The sequence below is a fragment of the Dermochelys coriacea genome, chromosome 11 (assembly GCF_009764565.3).
Source record: "Dermochelys coriacea isolate rDerCor1 chromosome 11, rDerCor1.pri.v4, whole genome shotgun sequence".
In the NCBI taxonomy this organism is placed as follows: domain Eukaryota; kingdom Metazoa; phylum Chordata; order Testudines; family Dermochelyidae; genus Dermochelys; species Dermochelys coriacea.
In genome coordinates, this window is record NC_050078.2 from 70,265,467 (window position 1) to 70,285,963 (window position 20,497).

General features: G+C 42.5%; 1 protein-coding gene across 4 annotated transcripts in view; it reads left to right on the forward strand.

Moving 5' to 3' along the window:
* Window positions 1–20,497, forward strand: part of UBE2F (ubiquitin conjugating enzyme E2 F (putative)) — a 127,942-nt gene that overhangs the window by 63,325 nt on the left and 44,120 nt on the right. For 3 of the 4 annotated variants that reach the window (XM_038420930.2, XM_043505706.1, XM_043505705.1), the window contains 2 exons: window positions 816–873; window positions 18,303–18,335. In XM_038420930.2, coding sequence (XP_038276858.1) covers window positions 816–873; window positions 18,303–18,335 — 91 coding nt within the window. Of the gene's footprint in view, window positions 1–815; window positions 874–5,327; window positions 5,400–18,302; window positions 18,336–20,497 lie in introns of those variants that run through there. The other variant, XM_043505707.1, reaches the window with a different exon arrangement.

Here is a 20,497-nt window from a genome sequence, read left to right on the forward strand (position 1 = left end):
GCAAATTTTAGACAAACTTAAAAAAAAGTCAGGTTTTTTCCTATTCCTGATCGACAGTGGCACTGAAAACGAAGCTCTTGCAACATAAGGAATGCTGCAAAATATCTCTCCTTCCCCTACCTTGCCAGAAGCTGGGAATGGATGACAGGTGATCATGTGGTGATTATCTGTTTTGTTCATTCCCTCTGGGGCACCTGGCACTGGCCATTGTCACAAGACAGGATACTGGGCTAGATGAACCTTTGGTCTGACCCAGTATGGCCGCTGTTATGTTCTTATGAAATAGCCTAAATTTTGGTGATTCTCAGGGTGCTCTGCAAGGCCTGTTCACCCAGGCTATGGGTGAGATGGATATACTAGAAACTGCTTGGGTGTGTGTGTCTGTGTGTACAGCGGTTAAGAGGGGACATTGTTAGGCTTGTTATCTCATTTGTTAAATCTATACATGCTTGATCATATTTTCGTTTTCAGTTCTGTAAACCCCTGGATTTTTTTTAAAGTTCCTTATTTTGGATTATTCTGTGAAGATCAGGAGTTCCTTCAATTTCATTTTAGAACAGTTAGTTTGGGGAAGCTCCCCCTTTTGTTGTTTTTATATGGATTTTTAACCATTCAAAATACTTCAGATGCTACAAAAAAAGGTATAATTTCTGCATCCCAAGAGTAACCAATATTTCCTAATTTTCTGAGGGATGTATAAGTTTAGTGTTCTGATTTTTTCTGAAGAGATTGCAGTCAATAAAGTTTTAAGTAAGCTTAACTGCTTCTCAGTTTCAGATTGTATTGTATAATGTATGCCTCCTTGTCTGTTCCAGTTTATTGAGAGAACATTCAATTGATGGCACTGGCTGGGCTCCAACTAGAACATTAAAGGTACCATTTCTTTTTAGCTATAAAAATCTGTTTTGATGTAGTTATCTTCTGAACAGTTCATGCTTATAAAATATATGCTTTGCCAGGTTAGGGTAACAGTGTTGCTGTTTCTATAAAAGTTTAATATTTTGTCTTCAGAAGAGCCTCAGTGCCTCATTTATTAAAACGTGAAGATCTTTTTTTAGTACTTAACACTGTTTCTTTTCTCTGCCTTATAATCAAAATATTAATTTTAACTTTATTAGTTAAAACCCATTTCCATTGCTGTACAGACAAATGTGGATATACAATAAAAGCCAATGCTTTGGCAAACCAAAAAGCTAGTCATAATATTCTATCTATATTGTCTTGTAAACTGACTCTCTGCTACTCATGAAGAAACGTCATCCCATGTGTTTTAATGTTAAGCTCTTTTAGTGAGTTCTCTATATTCTTGAACTTGTATTCATAGGGCAACATTTTACCTGCTGAAAGACTGGTTAATAGTAAGGGTTGATCCTGCAAAACCCTATTCATGTGAATAGTCCTACTGACTTCAGTGAAATTCAGATTTTTGCTATTGTCTACATGGAGTCTCGATGCTCAATAAGCCAGGATGTAAATCTCCAGTGTACTAGCTTGCTGAACACTGTGGACGCTGCTATCATTCACTAAAACATCCATAGTGCGCTTTGATGTTATACAGTTTGAAATTTTGAGACTTTCTGTAGAACAAGTTTCTGAAGAGGTGGATCAGTTAAATATCTAGCTATTATCTTCAAAGTACAGGAGTACTTGTGGCACCTTAGAGACTAACAAATTTATTAGAGCATAAGCTTTCATGGGCTACAGCCCACTTCATCAGATGCATAGAATGGAACATATATATATATATATAGGAAGTTACCATATAATACATACAGATAAGTTGGAAGTTACCATACAAACTGTGAGAGGCTAATTAGTTAAGATGAGCTATTATCAGCAGGAGAAAAATAACTTTTGTAGTGATAATCAAGATGGCCCATTTAGACAGTTGACAAGGTGTGAGGATACTTAACTTAAGGAAATAGATTCAATATGTGTAATGACCCAGCCACTCCCAGTCTCTATTCAAACCCAAGTTAATGGTATCTAGTTTGCATATTAATTCAAGCTCAGCAGTTTCTTGCTGGAGTCTGTTTTTGAAGCTTTTCTGTTGCAAAATTGCCACCCTTAAAGCTTTTACTGAGTGGCCAGAGAGGTTGAAGTGTTCTACCGGTTTTTGAATGTTATGATTCCTGATATTAGATCTGTGTCCATTTAGTCTTTTGCATAGAGACTGTCCGATTTAGCCAATGTACATGGCAGAGGGGCATTGCTGGCACATGATGGCATATATCACATTGGTAGAGGTGCAGAAGAATGAGCCCCTGATGGCATGGCTAATGTGATTAGGTCCTATGATGGTGTCACTTGAATAAATATGTGGACAGAGTTGGCATCAGGCTTCATTGCAAGGATAGGTTCCTGGATTAGTGTTTTTGTTGTGTGGTGTGTGGTTGCTGGTGAGTATTTGCTTCAGGTTGGGGGGCTGTCTGTAAGCAAGGACTGGTCTGTCTCCCAGGATCTGTGAGAGTGAAGGATCATTTTTCAGGATGGGTTGTAAATCTTTGATGATGCTCTGGAGAGGTTTTAGTTGGGGGCTGAAAGTGACAGCTAGTGGCATTCTGCTATTTTCTTTGTTGGGCCTGTCCTGTAGTAGGTGACTTCTGGGTACTCTTCTGGCTCTGTCAATCTGTTTTTTTCACTTCAGGTGGGTATTGTAGTTTTAAGAATGCTTGATAGAGGTCTTGTAGGTGTTTGTCTCTGTCTGAGGGATTGGAGCAAATGCGGTTGCATCTTAGAGCTTGGCTGTAGACAATGGATCATGTGGTGTGTCCTGGATGGAAGCTGGAGGCATGTAAGTAAGTATAGCGGTCAGTAGGTTTCTGGTATAGGGTTATGTGATCTGAATGGGAGCATAGTAAATTCATTCTTCTCTTTAATACACAAATGGCTTTAAAAAGTAAGTGCTGAGGCTGAGATAGCCTCTTTGGTAATGGCAAATGTTTGTAGCTTGTTTCTGGATATGAAGTGTGACTACATAAAAATCCAGTGACTGATTAATCCTTTCCCCTCTAATTATTTTTGGTCCATCCAGTGAGCCCATTCTTTGCAAATTTAGTATACACGAAATGAGTACGTTATTTGAAATACAAATATTTTAATTTGTATATCAAAGGAGGAAGAATGTTCTGTGTAAGGAGTCCTGGCATGGATTTCTGTGTGGCCAAGGATAAGTCACTTAAACTCTCCAGCTGAGTTTCTGCATCTGTAAAACCAATATTATGCCTCCTTGCCTCCCTCATGGATTTTGTGGCTACGTTTTTCAGTGTTTGTAAAAGAGATCCTTGGATGGATCTACATAAGCTCGAATTATATTCTTCGTTAAATACATGGAAGTGTATGTTTTATTTATGTGTGTGTGTGTGTGTAAATTGTGTTAGTATTATTCAAACACATAGAATGGTTATTACATATGTAATATATTTATACTAGGTATATAGTATAAACTGAGAAAATGAGTGTAGTTGTGAGCTGTATGTAAAATTATAGTCATGTGATGATAAATTTAACTTGTCACCAGAATAGAAAGTGTACAGTGCTCACTTTATATTATTTTTGATTGCAAATATTTGCACTGTAAAAATGATAAACAAAAGAAACAAAAGAGGACGCATGGTTAAAGCATGAAGGGACACATGAATCTTTAGTACATCTGGCACATAAATGTCTTGCAATGCCAGCTACAACAGTGCTATGCGCACACCTATAAGATTCCTGCAATTGTTTTTAAACCAGATTTCACCCGTTGTCTTCTATACCAATATAGCCTTCATTATATTTACGTTAGATTCTTATTTAAAATAACTTTCTGTTCCATTCACTAGACATGGCTACATTTCATAAATTGGTTCCAGAGATGAACAATTAGACATAACAAATCTGATTTAAAGTAGACTAAAACAAAGTGCCAACTCAACCAGTAAACAATATATTAAAAATGCCAGGCTGTCATGTGGACTCTTTTTAGTAAAGATAAATGCAGTAGTTTCATGGTTTCATTTTTATATATTTGTCAGGATTATATTTTGCTCTATTGTATCCTAGAGTACAGCAGAGGATGATTCTGTTTGCAGCAGAGCACCAGAGCAGCAAAACTTTCATATGGTTGTGAAAACTATATGAGTGCCTTCAAAGTGCCACCCGAGCCCTGCTGCCTGAGCCCCAGGGTAGCAGCGGCAGGGCTCTGGCAGGCCTGGGGCTCCCTGCAGCGGCTGGGGCCCAAGGTCCTTTAAATCACCGCCGGAGCCCTGCCACCGCTACCCCAGGGCTCCGACAGTGGGGCTTGGGAGGCAATTTAAAGGGCCCGAGGCTCCAGCCCCTGCAGGGAGCCCCAGGTCTTTTAAATCACCAGCCTGGGGAAGCCGGTCAGGTCTGACATGCCATACCGGCTCTTGCTTGCTTTCACCTCTGGCCCTTGGTCACCTCAGGCACATGGCTCCTGAGCAGTGTTTGATGGGGCTATAAAATCAGGCTTTCAAAAAGCTCACCACATTTGTCCCTGCATGTCTGAGAATACTCTTGAGCTACTCCTTATCAGGAAGACATACTGTAGAAAATCAAATGTCTTCTGGCCAAGAGAACCAGCCCCTGCCACAACATTCACCAGGTGCGATTCACATCAATTGAGGACCTAATTTTTTTTCTTTATACTACTGTTGTCATAAAATATACTTTCACTTTGAGACTGATATTTCTCCTTTACCTAGTCTCAAGACTATGGGTTAAGTTCATTGTTTTCATTTCTATAGCGTAACTGCATTACAGACTTTGAGGGACTGACTTTCATTTTTTTAAACTTCATAGGGAAATCAGCTTATAGTTTTGTTGGTCCCAGGATATGAGAGAGACAGAGTGCACTCATCTTGTCTCTGGAAAATTAGTGAAAGAACACTTATTTTAAAAAAAAAACAAACAAAAAACTATGACCTTTAATAATCCCCGCTTCATAAGAAATGTGCAAAAACATACCCTGTTTCTTTTAACTGCTTCTTGCAGTTTCTCTGTTTTTGAATGGTAGTAATTATTACTCCCAGACACGTAAAAGACATTTCATGAGGATGGCAAAGTACACTAGAAGAATTTAATGAAGCCATTCCTGTTTTCCAAAACTTTGGTAATACTTTCTGAATACAGAATTATTTAGTGGAAGTATATTCCTGTTGACTAGTCTCATGGGGGGGCGTTGCATTTAGTTTTCATTATCATTGTAGTGTTGTTCATTCTGAAGCTAGTTCAGAAATCCAGTGGGAGCGCTGGTTTATAAAAGAGTCTTCTATGCTGTAATGTAACTATAGGGACAAATATCAAGGGCTCCAGTAAGAAGAAAGTATGTTGTTTTGTATGCATGCTGTTACGGATTTGGAGCTTGTGACATGCATGGCTGACTCTGTCTCTCTGAAACTGAAACAGAGCTTGTTTACTGCTTCTGAAATTCTTCAGAAACGTTCAAATATTACTTTGGGGCAGTGGTCTCCAACCTTTTTAAGCACAAAATCACTTTTTGAATAAGTGCAACCCAGGATCTACCCCGCCACGCTCACTCCATTCCCCCCCCCCCGTCGTGCACTTTCCCTCACCCTCACTCGCTTTCACTGGGCTGGAGCAGGGGGTTGGGGTGCGGGCTCTGGGCTGGGGCCGAGGGGTTCGGAGTGTGCAAGGGGGCTCCGGGCTGAGTCTGGGACAGAGGGTTGGGGTGCAAGAGGAGGTGAGGGATGCAAGTTCTGGGAAGGAGTTTGGGTGCAGGAGGGGGCTCAGGGCTGGGGTAGGGGGTTGGGGTCTGGGAGGGGGTTTGGGGTGCTGGCTCTGGGAGGGGCTCAGGCCTAGGGCGGGGGTTGGGGTATGGGCTCTTGCTGGCCCTTATTTCAGGTGGCTCCAGGTGGGCAGTGAAGCGGGGCTAAGGCAAGCTCCCTGCCTGCCCGCCCGGCCTGGCCCCATGCCACTCCCAGAAGCTGCCAGCACGTCCCTGCGGCCCCTGGAGGGGGGCACATGGCTCCGTGCGCTGCCCCTCCCTGTAGACACAGCCCCCGCAGTCCTCATTGGCCGCAGTTTCCCGTTCCCAGCCAATGAGAACTGTGGGGGCAGTGCCTACAGGTAGGAGCAGCACGTGGATACCCCACTCCCACCCCCCCGACGCAGGGACATGCCAGCCGCTTCCAGGAGAAGTATGGGGCCAGGGCAGGGAGAGAGCCTGCCTTAGCCCTGCTGAGCCACCGGACTTTTAGCGGCTGGAGACTGTGATCGACTGGGCAGAGACTCCATGATCGACCAGTCAATCGCGATTTACCGGTTGGTGACAACTGCTTTGGAGGGAAGAAAGTAAATGAGCATAGGAGGAATTGTTTCCCATTCTTTCTTTCTTCCTTCTTTCATGCTAAATAAAGTGTTTTATACTAATATTTTAAATACTCTGTAATCTAGATAAATATAAAGTGAGTGATGCCCACTTTAAGTAAATTGTTTTCTTTTGGCTAGTAAGTAATAAAAATACTATTTTAAATAAATATTAAGGTTGCAGTGTCACGCACTAAGTGTCTCCTGAGCATGTGCAAATAGATTTTTCCTGTTGATTACTATTCTAGTTAAAAAAAACAAAAACAAAAAAAAACAGGAGACGTCTTCGTGTGTGAATATGACTGTATTTCCTTTTCTTGATTCCAAGTGATAAATATTTTACCAAATGTCTTGTCAAACGTATGTTAGCTACAAGATGCAAAAATCTCAGTCTTCAGTATAATTAACTAGAGTCTATTCGATAAGAAGTACTCCTTAATAGTTTTGTTTAGGGAGTTTCCATGGTGTAGTTCTTTAGCTGCTTTTTTCTGACTTTTTTAATTAAATAAATGGTTAAATACTTCTTGCATATAAAAGGAAAATCTTATTGGTAATTTACATTTTTACACTCTGAAAAACACTATGTAGTTAATCTTTCAGACATCTGAGAACACAGTTATACAAGTCAAAGGCAGTGTTTCAAAGGCATAATTTTGGTGTAGGTTTGATAGCAGTTTGTGAAATGGATGTGAATTACCTACTTGCTAAGATTGGCGACTAGAACAGAAGTAGGTCTTCCGATCAAATGAGTTGCTTTAAAATTCTTTAATCTTAGGAGAAACTATTTTACAAGCAGCATTTTGTATTTTAAGTTACTATTGCTAAATTTGAAAGGGAGGCATTTTGGAGTTGCAATTTTTTCTTTATTTGGGGTGGCATAAATAAATCTGTAGGGCGTTTTTTTTTTTTTTTCCAAAGTAATGATTTTTAGACCCAACACAAGTATGAAACAATGTTACGGGGCAAAGAAAGAGAGACCTTCATCAATCAACCTTTGTAGTGACATGTTGATCTTCTGATTTGTCTTATGTTGGATTCACCATGCTTTGGCCCAAACAGTTGCAGCGGTAAGTGATGGTCACCCTCTTGGTCAGCATAGCAGGGACTGCACCTTTGACCTCCAGAGGCACAGCACTCTGCAGGGTCTCATGTTATGTTGTTTTACTTTCTTAATTTTGATTTATATGCAAACAAATACATTTTATTTAACTACATAGGTATATTTGTCAATTATAAACCACAATCCATACAAATATAAAAAATCAAAATAAAAAAAGACCAATTTTTTTTTTAAACATTTGCTGCATAAAATAGCCTTCACACTAATAATACCAATTGTCTTGCACCTTCCCTAACCCCCAAAGCCTGGTTAAATAGATGGGATTTGCGATGTGCTCTGACAACCTACAATCTTGCAAATCTGCATATTTTATAGGCAAAATCCTATGTTCTCTGGAGCCGGCTTGATCTAAATACTATCTCTAAGGTCCTGAATTCTAAAGAACCTCAGTACAGCAGAGGGGAAATTTTGGAACACTTTAAGATAAATTATAAGCAGTGCGATAGTTAATGATGTGCTGAAATTTAAATTGTTGCTATTTTTCTTAGAATTAGTATCCTGCAGATATCACTGCACTGGTTTGCACTCTTGATTCCCATTTGGAATATTTTGTTGCAACCAAAAGAGCAAGAAACCTAAGGTCCCCTCTCTCCCAGACCCCCCTCCCAAAAAAAAGACTTCAATTCTGTCTAGCATAATTCTGCATCAAGTTCTACAGCCACCGACTGCAGTCACATACTATATGGGTTGTTGTTAATACACAAACTGCTAGTTTCTTCCCACTTTTCAGAGGAACAAATAGTGCTGTACTTTTTTATGCAGGTATAGTATTCATGATTTTAAAATACACTTTGCGTGTTCCTTCTATTTTTAGTTCTTCTATTTATTCACAAATTCACGAATTTCCAGTGGGTCCCTAATTTGTTTGGGTCTCCCAGCAGTCTACTGAGTATAATTGTTTGACATGTTTCATAGACTACTTATTCAGAAAACAATCTATATGTAGTATTGGCATTCAAAATCGCATATATTGATGTGTACAAACATATGTGTATAATATGACCTTTTTACACAGAGCTAATTTTTGGTTGGCTCTGTGCCAGTGTGGTAGAATTATGATGTGGGCACAGGGAGCCTTTTCCTCTTCTGCACATTTGCACTGTAGAGGAAACCCTAACAAAGCCCTGGCTGGGATGATTTAATGGGGTTGGTCCTGCTTTGAGCAGGCGGTTGGACTAGATGACTTCCTGATGACCATAGACATTCATTGCCATGGAAGCAAATCCCAAATAGTGGCAGTGATGGGAGCCTTTCACACTTATAAAATGATAGCTGTTATAAAAGATTCACTGTTATCACAAACTGCTAGGAAAACTGACCCGAACCTTGGCCTGGGAAATTTGGTTTTGTTTCCATAGTGATTATTCATTATTTTCCATGATGACTTGATTAACACACTGTCCCTTGTCAGCTTCTTGGTTTCCTTAAACAATGTGTTGAAGTTCAGTCAACATACTTTCATGTAGCGGTCTTTCCAGGACACAGACGCTTTCTCCATTTTATGGTTGGTTCGGCATACTACCAGAGTCTGGTCCTTCCGTTTGGCCTGGCTATAGCACTAAGAGTGTTTGCCAAGTGCATGGCGGTAGTCGCAGCCTATCTCGGGTGTCGGGGTATCAAAATTTACCTGAACCTCTGCGACTGGCTTGTCAAAGGCAACTCCAAGGCTCAGGTCCAAGACGACATCACTGTACTACAATCACATGCTGCTCCTTGAGACTACTGGTCAACCACAAAAAGTCCACGTTGGTTCCAGTTCAAAGGACAAAATTCAGCTGGGGCATGCTCGACTCAACCCAGGCAAGACCGTTCCTGCCGTTAGACAGGTTTCAGGCCCTGATGGACCTCATCGCGGAAGTGTCCGCGTTTCCCCTGACAACAGCCAGGATGTGCCTGCGCCTGCTAGGTCATAAGGCAGCTTGTACATACGTGGTCCACCATGCCAGACTCCGCATGCGGCCCTGCAGCAATGGCTGGCATCGACCTATTCCCAGTCTAGGGACAACCTGGAAAAGACCATAACCATTCCTCTGGCAGTTTGCACCTTGCTGCGGTGGTGGACCGATTGTGAGAAGGTCCTGGAAGGAGTCCCGTTTGACAGTCCCACTCCATCTGTAGAGCTAGTGTTGGACGCTTTGGACCTCGGTTGGGGGGCGCACCTTGGACATCTCCGGACCCAGGGGATGTGGACCCTGCAAGAGACAACATTACCCATAAATGTAAAGGAGCTCAGAACGGTCCAGCTGGTTTGTGGGGTCTTCCTGCCACACCTGTCAGCCAAAGTGGTGAGAGTCCTGATGGACAATACGGCCTCAATGTTCTAAATCAACAGGCAAGGAGGAGCGCGCTCTTCAGCTCTCTGCCACTAGGCTCTGCATCTCTGGGACTTCTGCATTGGCCACGGCATCCATCTGGAACCTGCTCACCTCCCCAGCGTCAGGAATGCCCTAGCAGATCACCTCAGCAGGGACTTCTCCTCTCACCATGAGTGGTCACTCCATCCGGAGGTGGCCCTCATGATCTTCCAGAGGTGGGGAATTCCCTGAGTAGATCTGTTTGCCACCAGGCAAACCAGAAAGTGCCATCGGCTTTGCTCCCGGCAGGGCCTGAGCAAAGTCTCCCTCTCCGATGCCTTCCTCCTGTTTGGGCCGAGGGTCTGATGCATGCGTTCCCTCCGATCTCTCTGGTCAGCCGGGTCCTAGTAAAGATCAAGAGGGACAATGCACAAGTTATCGTGATTGCCCTGTGCGGCCTCACCAGCACTGGTTCAGCACGCTCATGAACATGATAGTGGCCCCTCCCTGGCCCCTTCCCTGCTGTCTGGATCTGCTCTCTCAGGATCACGATCAGCTCCTACACCCCAACCTTGAGTCTCTACACCTCTCAGTGTGGATGCTCCATGGTTGAACCCGGAGGAGAGTACCTGCTTGGAGGAGGTCAAACAGGTCCTCCTGGGAAGTAGAAAGCCATCCAAGAGACTAACTTACCTGGCCAAGTGGATGAGGTTTTCCCGCTCGGCGTCGGAGCGTGGCATTTCTCCCTCGCATTCTTCACTTAAGTCCATCTTGGACTACTTACTGCAGCTCAGGAACCAGGGTCTGGTGCATTCTTCCATCAGCGTGCATCTTGCAGCCTTTCCGCATTCCACCAGCCAGTCCAAGGTCAGACAGTCTTTTCTCATGACATGACTGTCAGGTTCTATGACAGAAAGAGGAGTAATGGTCTCAAGTTGCAGTGGGGGAGGTTTAGGTTGGATATCAGGAAAAAAATTTTCACTAGGAGGGTGGTGAAGCACTGGAATGGGTTACCTAGGGAGATGGTAGACGCTCCTTCCTTAGAGATTTTTAAGGTCAGGCTTGAAAAAGCCCTGGCTTGGATGATTTAGTTGGGGATTGGTCCTGCTTTGAGCAGGGGGTTGGACTAGATGATCTCCTGAGGTCCCTTCCAACCCTGATATTCTATGAGAAGCCTCGAGAGGCTTTACCTGCAGGTAAGGGCCCGTCTCGCAGTGGGATCTTAACCTGGTCCTTTCCAGGCTCACCGGCCCTCCTTTTGAGCTGCTGGGCTCCTGCTCCCTTTCCTATTTGTCCTGGAAGGTCGCCTTCCTGGTGGCAGTGACCTCGGCGAGACAAGTCTCTGTAATTAAGGCCTTGACCTCGGAACCGCCTTACACAGTTTTTTATAAGGACAAGGTCCAGCTGCGGCCCCACCCAGCCTTCCTATCGGTGGTGGGATCTTTCTTCCACATGAGCCAGGATGTATTCTTGCCAGTGTTCTGTCCGAAGCCGCGCAAGACTGCTGAGGAGAGGCGTCTGCACGCGCAGGATGTCGGAGGGCCTTGGCTTTTTACTTGGAGTGTACCAAGCCTTTCTGTAAGTCAACCCAGCTCTTCATCACTACAGTGGATAGAAGGACAGGTCTTCTAGTTTTTTTGCAGAGGATTTCCAACTGGATCACTTCTTGCAGAAGGAGGGTTACGAGCTAGCAAAGGTCCCACCGCCACCAATTGTCAAGGCTCATTCAACTAGAGCGCAGGTGTCTTCGGCGGCCTTCTTGGCACACATCCCGATCCAGGATATCTGTAGAGCCCGCAACGTGATCCTCGGTCCACACGTTCACATCTCATTATGCTATCACTCAACAGGCTAGAGATGACGCTGAGTTCGGCAAAGCTGTATTACAATCTGCGCAACCGTGAATTCCTATCCGCCTCAACGGAAACTACTGGAAGTCACCTAATGTGGAATGGATATGAGCAAGCACTTGAAGAAAAAAAGTCAGTTACCTTTTCAGTAACTGGTGTTTTTCGAGATGTGTTGCTCATGTCCATTCCACAACACGCCCTCCTTCCCTGCTGTTGGAGTTTCTAGCACAAAAGAAGTGAGGGTGAGGGGAGACGGCAGCGCCTCTTATACTGCGCCATATGGGCGCCTCTCCAGAGGGCACCAGAGCTGCTCCCCTATTGATACTGCTGAGGGAAAAACTTCCAGCACCAGAGCACGAAGAGTAAACACACCTAATGTGGAATGGACATGAGCAACACATCTCGACGAACTCCAGTTACAGAAAGGGTAACTGTCTTTTCTCCCTCTTCCCAAACACTTTTGTTTTCTGGCCCTGAAAATTAATGATAGCATGCTAATTAGATCATTTCTGGTGAGGATGACTGCTCATCACCACGTTCTTAAGAATTCTAGGCTATTTGTGCACTTTAAACATCTGAAATTCCTACTTTTTTACTGGTTTCAGAGTAGCAGCCGTGTTAGTTTGTATTCGCAAAAAGAAAAGGAGTACTTGTGGCACCTTAGAAACGAACAAATTTTTTAGAGCAAAAGCTTTCGTGAGCTACAGTTCACTTCATCGGATGCATTTGGTGGAAAAAACAGAGGAGAGATTTATATACACACACAGAGAACATGAAACAATGGGTTTATCATACACACTGTAAGGAGAGTGATCACTTAAGATAAGCCATCACCAGCAGCAGGGGGGGGAAAAAGGAGGAAAAACTTTCATGGTGACAAGCAAGGTAGGCTAATTCCAGCAGTTAACAAGAATATCAGAGGAATAGTGGGGGGTGGGGTGGGGGGGAGAAATACCATGGGGAAATAGTTTTACTTTGTGTAATGACTCATCCATTCCCAGTCTCTATTCAAGCCTAAGTTAATTGTATCCAGTTTGCAAATTAATTCCAATTCAGCAGTCTCTCGTTGGAGTCTGTTTTTGAAGCTTTTTTGTTGAAGGATAGCCACTCTTAGGTCTGTGATCGAGTGACCAGAGAGATTGAAGTGTTCTCCAACTGGTTTTTGAATGTTATAATTCTTGACGTCTGATTTGTGTCCATTCATTCTTTTACGTAGAGACTGTCCAGTTTGGCCAATGTACATGGCAGAGGGGCATTGCTGGCACATGATGGCATATATCACATTGGTAGATGCGCAGGTGAACGAGCCTCTGATCGTGTGGCTGATGTGATTAAGCCCTATGATGGTATCCCCTGAATAGATATGTGGACAGAGTTGGCAACGGGCTTTGTTGCAAGGATAGGTTCCTGGGTTAGTGGTTCTGTTGTGTGGTGTGTGGTTGCTGGTGAGTATTTGCTTCAGATTGGGGGGCTGTCTGTAAGCAAGGACTGGCCTGTCTCCCAAGATCTGTGAGAGTGATGGGTCGTCCTTCAGGATAGGTTGTAGATCCTTGATGATGCGTTGGAGAGGTTTTAGTTGGGGGCTGAAGGTGATGGCTAGTGGCATTCTGTTATTTTCTTTGTTGGGCATGGTATTTCTCCCCCCACCCCACCCCCACTGTTCCTCTGATATTCTTGTTAACTGCTGGAATTAGCCTACCTTGCTTGTCACCATGAAAGTTTTTCCTCCTTTTTCCCCCCCCTGCTGCTGGTGATGGCTTATCTTAAGTGATCACTCTCCTTACAGTGTGTATGATAAAGCCATTGTTTCATGTTCTCTGTGTGTGTATATAAATCTCTCCTCTGTTTTTTCCACCAAATGCATCCGATGACGTGAGCTGTAGCTCACGAAAGCTTATGCTCTAATAAATTTGTTAGTCTCTAAGGTGCCACAAGTACTCCTTTTCTTTTTGTGAATACAGACTAACACGGCTGCTACTCTGAAACCTGTCATTATGCAAGGCACTGAATTTAGCCGTATAGAGTGGAAATCTGTCAACTTCATGAAAAAACTCGCACAGATACAGACAGACATCATCTTCCTCTCCAAATGCAAACAGATGGACATCATACCGAAAGGACTGAAGGTAAAAAATCCATTACAATCTACATATCACACAGACTATGCTGACAGCTAGTGCCACACACTCTCAATGAAACTGCGGAACCACCTGATCAACATCCTCTACAGCAAACAGGGAAAGATTAAGAATGAGCTCTCAAAACTGGATACTCTCATAAAGAACCAACCTTCCACACAAACTTCCTCGTGGCTGGACTTTACAAAAACTAGACAAGCCATTTACAACACACACTTTGCTTCTCTACAAAAGAAAAAGGACACTAAGCTATCTAAACTATTATATGCCACAAGGGGCCACAACAATGGTTCTCGTAACCCACCCAGCAATATTGTTAATCTGTCCAACTATACTCTTAGCCCAGCAGAAGAATCTGTCCTATCTCGGGGCCTCTCCTTTTGCCCCTCCACCCCCACGAACATGATACAGTTCTGTGGTGACCTAGAATCCTATTTTCGACGTCTCAGACTCAAGGAATATTTCCAACACACCTCTGACTAACATATTAACCCACAGAGACCTTCCTGCCAACACTACAAAAAGAAGGATTCTGGGTGGACTCCTCCTGGATGTCGAAACAGCAGCCTGGATTTCTACATAGAGTGCTTCCGCCGACGTTCACGAGCTGAAATTGTGGAAAAGCACATCGCTTACCCCATAACCTCAGCCATGCAGAACACAGTGCCATCCACAGCCTCAGAAACAACTCTGACATCATAATCAAAAAGGCTGACAAAGGAGGTGCTGTCGTCGTCATGAATAGGTCAGAGTATGAACAAGAGGCTACTAGGCAGCTCTCCAACACCACTTTCTACAAGCCATTACCCTCTGATCCCGCTGAGAGTTACCAAAAGAAACTACAGCATTTGCTCAAGAAACTCCCTGAAAAAGCACAAGAACAAATCCGAACAGACACACCCCTAGAACTCCGACCTGGGGTATTCTATCTGCTACCCAAGATCCATAAACCTGGAAATCCTGGACGCCCCATCATCTCAGGCATTGGCACCCTGACATCAGGATTGTCTGGCTATGTAGACTCCCTCCTCAGGCCCTTCGTTACCAGCACTCCCAGCTATCTTCGAGACACCACTGACTTCCTGAGGAAACTACAGTCCATTGGTGATCTTCCTAAAAACACCATCCTGGCCACTATGGATGTAGAAGCCCTCTACACCAACATTCCACACAAAGATGGACTACAAGCCATCAGGAACAGTATCCCTGATACTGTCACGGCTAACCTGGTGGCTGAACTTTGTGACTTTGTCCTCACCCATATCTATTTCACACTTGGTGACAATGTATACCTTCAAATCAGCGGCACTGCGATGGGTACCAGCATGGCCCCACAGTATGCCAACATTTTTATGGCTGACTTAGAACAACGCTTCCTCAGCTCTTGTCCCCTAATGCCCCTACTCTACTTGCGCTACATTGATGACATCTTCATCATCTGGACCCATGGAAAAGAAGCTCTTGAGGAATTCCACCATGATTTCAACAATTTCCATCCCACCATCAACCTCAGCCTGGACCAGTCCACACAAGAGATCCACTTCCTGGACACTACGGTGCTAATAAGCGATGGTCACATAAACACCACCCTATATCGGAAACCTACTGACCGCTATTCCTACCTACATGCCTCTAGCTTTCATCCAGATCATACCACTCGATCCATTGTCTACAGCCAAGCGCTACGATATAACCGCATTTGCTCCAACCCCTCAGACAGAGACAAATACCTACAACATCTCTATCATGCATTCTTACAACTACAATACCCACCTGCTGAAGTGAAGAAACAGATTGACAGAGCCAGAAGAGTACCCAGAAGTCACCTACTACATGACAGGCCCAACAAAGAAAATAACAGAACGCCACTAGCCATCACCTTCAGCCCCCAACTAAAACCTCTCCAACGCATCATCAAGGATCTACAACCTATCCTGAAGGATGAGCCATCGCTCTCTCAGATCTTGGGAGACAGGCCAGTCCTTGCTTACAGACAGCCCCCCAATCTGAAGCAAATACTCACCAGCAACCACACACCATACAACAGAACCACTAACCCAGGAACCTATCCTTCCAACAAAGCCCATTGCCAACTCTGTCCACGTATCTATTCAGGGGATACCATCATAGGGCTTAATCACATCAGCCACACGATCAGAGGCTCGTTCACCTGCGCATCTACCAATGTGATATATGCCATCATGTGCCAGCAATGCCCCTCTGCCATGTACATTGGCCAAACTGGACAGTCTCTACGTAAAAGAATGAATGGACACAAATCAGACGTCAAGAATTATAACATTCAAAAACCAGTTGGAGAACACTTCAATCTCTCTGGTCACTCGATTACAGACCTAAGAGTGGCAATCCTTCAACAAAAAAGCTTCCAAACAGACACCAACGAGAGACTGCTGAATTGGAATTAATTTGCAAACTGGATACAATTAACTTAGGCTTGAATAGAGACTGGGAATGGATGAGTCATTACACAAAGTAAAACTATTTCCCCATGGTATTTCTCCCCCCCCCACCCCACCCCCCACTGTTTCTCTGATATTCTTGTTAACTGCTGGAATTAGCCTACCTTGCTTGTCACCATGAAAGTTTTTCCTCCTTTCTCCCCCTCCTGCTGCTGGTGATGGCTTATCTTAAGTGATCACTCTCCTTACAGTGTGTATGATAAACCCATTGTTTCATGTTCTCTGTGTGTGTATATAAATCTCTCCTCTGTTTTTTCCACCAAATGCATCCGATGAAGTGAGCTGTAGCTCACGAAAGCTTATGCTCTAATAAATTTGTTAGTCTCTAAGGTGCCATGAGTACTCCTTTTCTTTTTACTTTTTTACTATAAATTTAAACAGTAATGTTCTGTCCTTGTGGAATACTTTAGTGACTTCAGGAAGTTTGCAGTGTTTACTAGCACTGATGACTTTAGAAACTCCATTAGAAGAAAGTGCTGAACAAGCTAAAATATTATTCCCTAATGTTACTTTGCTGATCTGCATCATTAAAAATAGATGAACAGACGGTGTTTTTGTATAAAATACATAAACTGGGCCAGAGAAAATGGGGTAGTAAAAAAACTATTGATCAGATAATTCTGACACCATGTCCTCTGCCAGCTTTTGTAATCGGAACTATTGATAGAGTTGTTAAGTTATTATGTATTACCATACCTCATCATTTTGACTAAGTTCTGAGAGACCAGAGTAATAAACAAGCTAAAATGCATCCATTCATTCAACCTTTTTTTATAAGCAAATATTGCAAGATGTTAAATAAGCATAAAATGCATTTTGTTTTCTATGCAATAGTGAGAAGGGTTTATTTCTCTAAGGGTTTGTCTGCATGGCCAAAAAAGGTGTGTGTTTAGATTAACAACTAACTCACCTTAGTAGCTCTCCAGGTGTAAAATCCTATTAGAGTCACTGCACTGTAGTGACAGGTTTCAGAGTAGCAGCCGTGTTAGTCTGTAGTGAGGTGAATTAGGTGAGGTCAGTCTAAGGCTGATGGAGGTCAGTCTAAGGCTGACCTTATCTATCTGTAAAAACTACAGTGCCTCATCTCTAGTAGGAGTTTACAGTGGGATGCCTAATGTGTAAGATATCTTGCTGTATAAAACCCATCTTTTTTAAAAATTGAAGACATAGTCTGAGAGAAGGTTTTCTAGGAGCTCTGTTTTACAGTCTCTGATTCAATTAACTGTAGTAATGTCTTAACACTTAATCTTGCTCGTCGTTTGTCAGCCTATGAAATTGGTAACTTGTAGGGACACACACCTGTAGACCAGACACTCGTGGTACTGGAGTTAAGGAAAATGTTACATCAAATGACTCTAAATGAGGGAGTCTCAGGGGGCAACACTTCCATCTAGTTTACTAATTTCTTACTGTGAATCTGTAATTGCACATTGACTGTCCCTATTCAGTTAAAGAAAACTTGGAGGTAGAGGTGAGCAAATAATTTGCAATGAATAATTAATTTGATAAATGTATCCTCTTCTCCTACTTTCAGAATATTCACATATAGATAAGTTTTCTCAAATTTGATATTTCATGTCTATTTGACAAATATTTTGTCACATTTTTGTATGTTATGGATTGATCACGTACAGTTCACCGCAAGTATCTGATACTTCCTATTTGAAATCTGAGCTGTGGTGTTCAGTTTTTATTGGTGTGGTCAGTCACTCAGTATTGTTTCTTTTCCTTGAACACAGAAGGGGTGAGTGTGGCTTCAGAGAGTGAATATTTACACAAAATTTTAAAATGGATGTGTGTGTTAACAGAAAAATTATTCACCATGCGCTACTTGTACTTGATGATGGTTTTTAAATGTCTCAAAGGTGCTTAAAGCCCTGAATAAGTGCTTTTTTGCATGTTATATTTTGAAATAAATATTGGGAAAGTTTTAAACATTTTGAATATAAAGAAAAGCCACCCAATACTCACCTCCTTTCCTAGATTTAAGTCTTTCCATCATTTTGCTGGGTTAATAGAAATGTAAAGGATATTAAAATGTACAAAATATTTTAAATACACGACTGATTTTGTTGTTTTTTCCTTTTCAGGATGTTGTTTGGGGATTGAACTCTTTATTTACAGTAAGTAAGATGATGCAATGCATGCAGCTAAATTTTGTTTTTCCTATCAGGTGGTTTTTGAAGTTATTTGGTATAGACCTTATCCAGTGTCTCTTTTATAGTTAATGTTCATGTTCCTCCTGTCTTTTGTGGTGTTTAATTAACCCCATTTATTAGCTAGCCATGGGTATTATCATACAGAAGGGCATATGCTGCCTTCCTTAATATTTTTTTGTACTTACAGTTTTAAATCTATGGTTCAGCCTTTGGTAACAAGTTGCTTAGGGTTTTCCACAAATCCTAAATTCCTTCAGCGAGTTATTGTGCTGGGAATATGAGGATTACTTTGGTAGATAACTGGTATTGCTGTAATCCTGAAAAGTTGAGGGTTGGGATAAACAATTGCCCAATATAGGTTTAATTATTGGCAATTATAATCATTAAACACATGTTGGAGATGTGAGGGGCTCTGAGGATCTCCAACCCCCAGAATGAGAATAGGCCTGACACTGAATTAAAACATGAGATTGCTCCCATGGAATCCCATATGACATGAAAAGAGTTGGCAGGAGCAGGAAGCCAGAGCCTCCTATTTACAAGAGGCAGCTACGAGAAGTGGAGGGTACATGTAAAATTCTGGATTAATGGCAGGAACAGGCAGGACTTGGAGCCTAACAACCCTCACCTCAGATATACAACAGAAGCAGAAACTGCCCCCATTGATAGATTAGAGGCAAGTAGAGATAGCTCTCCTCCCATCTGAGGCAGAGGTGTGGGGTGTGACTGTCATGGATAACCCTTACTGCTGCCTGGTGGCAGTAGAAAGGTCAAAGGAGGAAAACAGAGGGATCATGGTCAAGCTGGCCACTTGAGCTCTCATTGCCATCACTTCCTTCAACCACAGTAAGGGTTACCCTAGCTTCTCCAAAGAGCTACCCCAGTGCACAGTGAAGCACCTGGGACAGGGAGCAGAGTTGCTGGCTATGTCTGCCCAGCCCTGTTTCCTCAAGCCCCAGCTCAGATAGAAGGATTCTGTCCCTCATTTCCTGAAAGAGGAGCTGGGTAGCTGAACCATCACTGCTACCACCAGGAATATTTTTCTAAAATTTGTTGAATAGACAAAGATTATGGCCACAGAAGCCTGGGAAACTGAGAGCTTTCATGGGCCAATGAGGCTTAATTTGCCTGGATTAGGGCCTTTAGTAAATTAATTTATAAAAAGATTGGAGAGCACTTGACTTTTCAATGTAGAGTAATTATATTTGTGCTGTATTCTAAATAACTAAAATAGGGTGAGTCTGGTTTAGAGAAACAAAAAGAGTGCAATCCTACAATAGAAATACACTTAAAATGTATATACAGTGCGAACATCTGAAAAGAGTGATGATCATGCATGACAGACTGCAAAGATTTGTAATGTCCTAGAAGATTCTCACCGTGCATCTTGGATTTCCCCTGTGCATATGCTCAAAGGCTTTTTGTAAATAATTAAGCTTTTAAAAGCTGATGTGGGCTTGTTTCTAGAAAGAAAGGAAGGTAAGTGAATTATAGAGTCTTGCTCAGCTTTTGGTTTGGAGAGGAAATTGAAACTTGTAAATTTGTTGGAAAAAAAAAATCAATGACCATAGAGATTCATTGCCATGGAAGCAAATCCCATATAGCGGCAGTGATGGGAGCCTTTCACACTTATGAAATGATAGCTGTTATAAAAGATGCTCTGTTATCACACACTACTAGGAAAACTGACCTGAACCTTGGACAGAGAAACTTGGTTTTGTTTCCATAGTGATTATTCATTATTTTCTATGATGACTTGATTAACACACTGTCTCTTGTCAGCTTCTTGGTTTCCTTAAACAATGTGTTGAAGTTCAGTCTTTCTGCAAATATGGCACAAATAGCGGTGCAGGTGATACATATTAGAGACACTGCAAGCCGTGCCAGTAAACTGTCGAATGTACTTGCAGTGTTCTCAGCTAAAAGAAGACAGCTGCTTTTTGCTGAGGGAGGAATTACTGAGAGATGGATGTTTAGAAGTAAAATTTAGAATGTTTAAAATGACTGTATTTAACCCTTTTGTACAGTTTGTGTATATTCACCCTCAACACCCCCATATTTTTCTCTGTACACCCAGAGAGAGAGAATGAGTGAGAGCAGCATGTTAAACTGATTCTGTGATGAGT